The 378-nt window shown below is 34.7% G+C and overlaps 1 protein-coding gene across 1 annotated transcript in view; it reads left to right on the forward strand.

Moving 5' to 3' along the window:
- LOC119592668 (alpha-methylacyl-CoA racemase-like) overlaps positions 1-378 on the forward strand; it is a gene marked incomplete at its 5' end in the record, with an annotated part of 8,513 nt that overhangs the window by 406 nt on the left and 7,729 nt on the right. Inside the window, 1 exon segment of the mRNA XM_037941581.1 lies at positions 202-337. Coding sequence (XP_037797509.1) covers positions 202-337 — 136 coding nt within the window.

The raw sequence follows: 378 nt of genomic DNA on the forward strand, positions 1-378 counted from the left end.
AACCTATACTGTATTTGTCTATGCAGATTTTTTGGATAATTATGAATTACAGTCTCATTACAATTTCAGTAATCAAAACAATGCAATGACATACAGAACAAAATAATTAATATAGCCCTTAAAATTTTATCAAGTCTAAACCCCTTTTCAAGATTAAACATAATTTTGCCCAAAAGCCCCTTTTAACTCTATTTTTTGCAGCCCAAATCACCAGATATGGACAGGTTATGCAGAGGAAAGCGCTCTCTTGCTGTTGACTTGAAGAAACCTGAAGGAATAGGGCTCGTCAAGAAATTATGCAAAGGCGCAGATGTTCTTATTGAGCCATATCGGAGAGGTGAGAAATTTACTTTGTGTTAGTTTAATCCAAAATCCCCA

Source organism: Penaeus monodon, chromosome 30, assembly GCF_015228065.2.
Source record: "Penaeus monodon isolate SGIC_2016 chromosome 30, NSTDA_Pmon_1, whole genome shotgun sequence".
NCBI classification, from domain to species: domain Eukaryota; kingdom Metazoa; phylum Arthropoda; class Malacostraca; order Decapoda; family Penaeidae; genus Penaeus; species Penaeus monodon.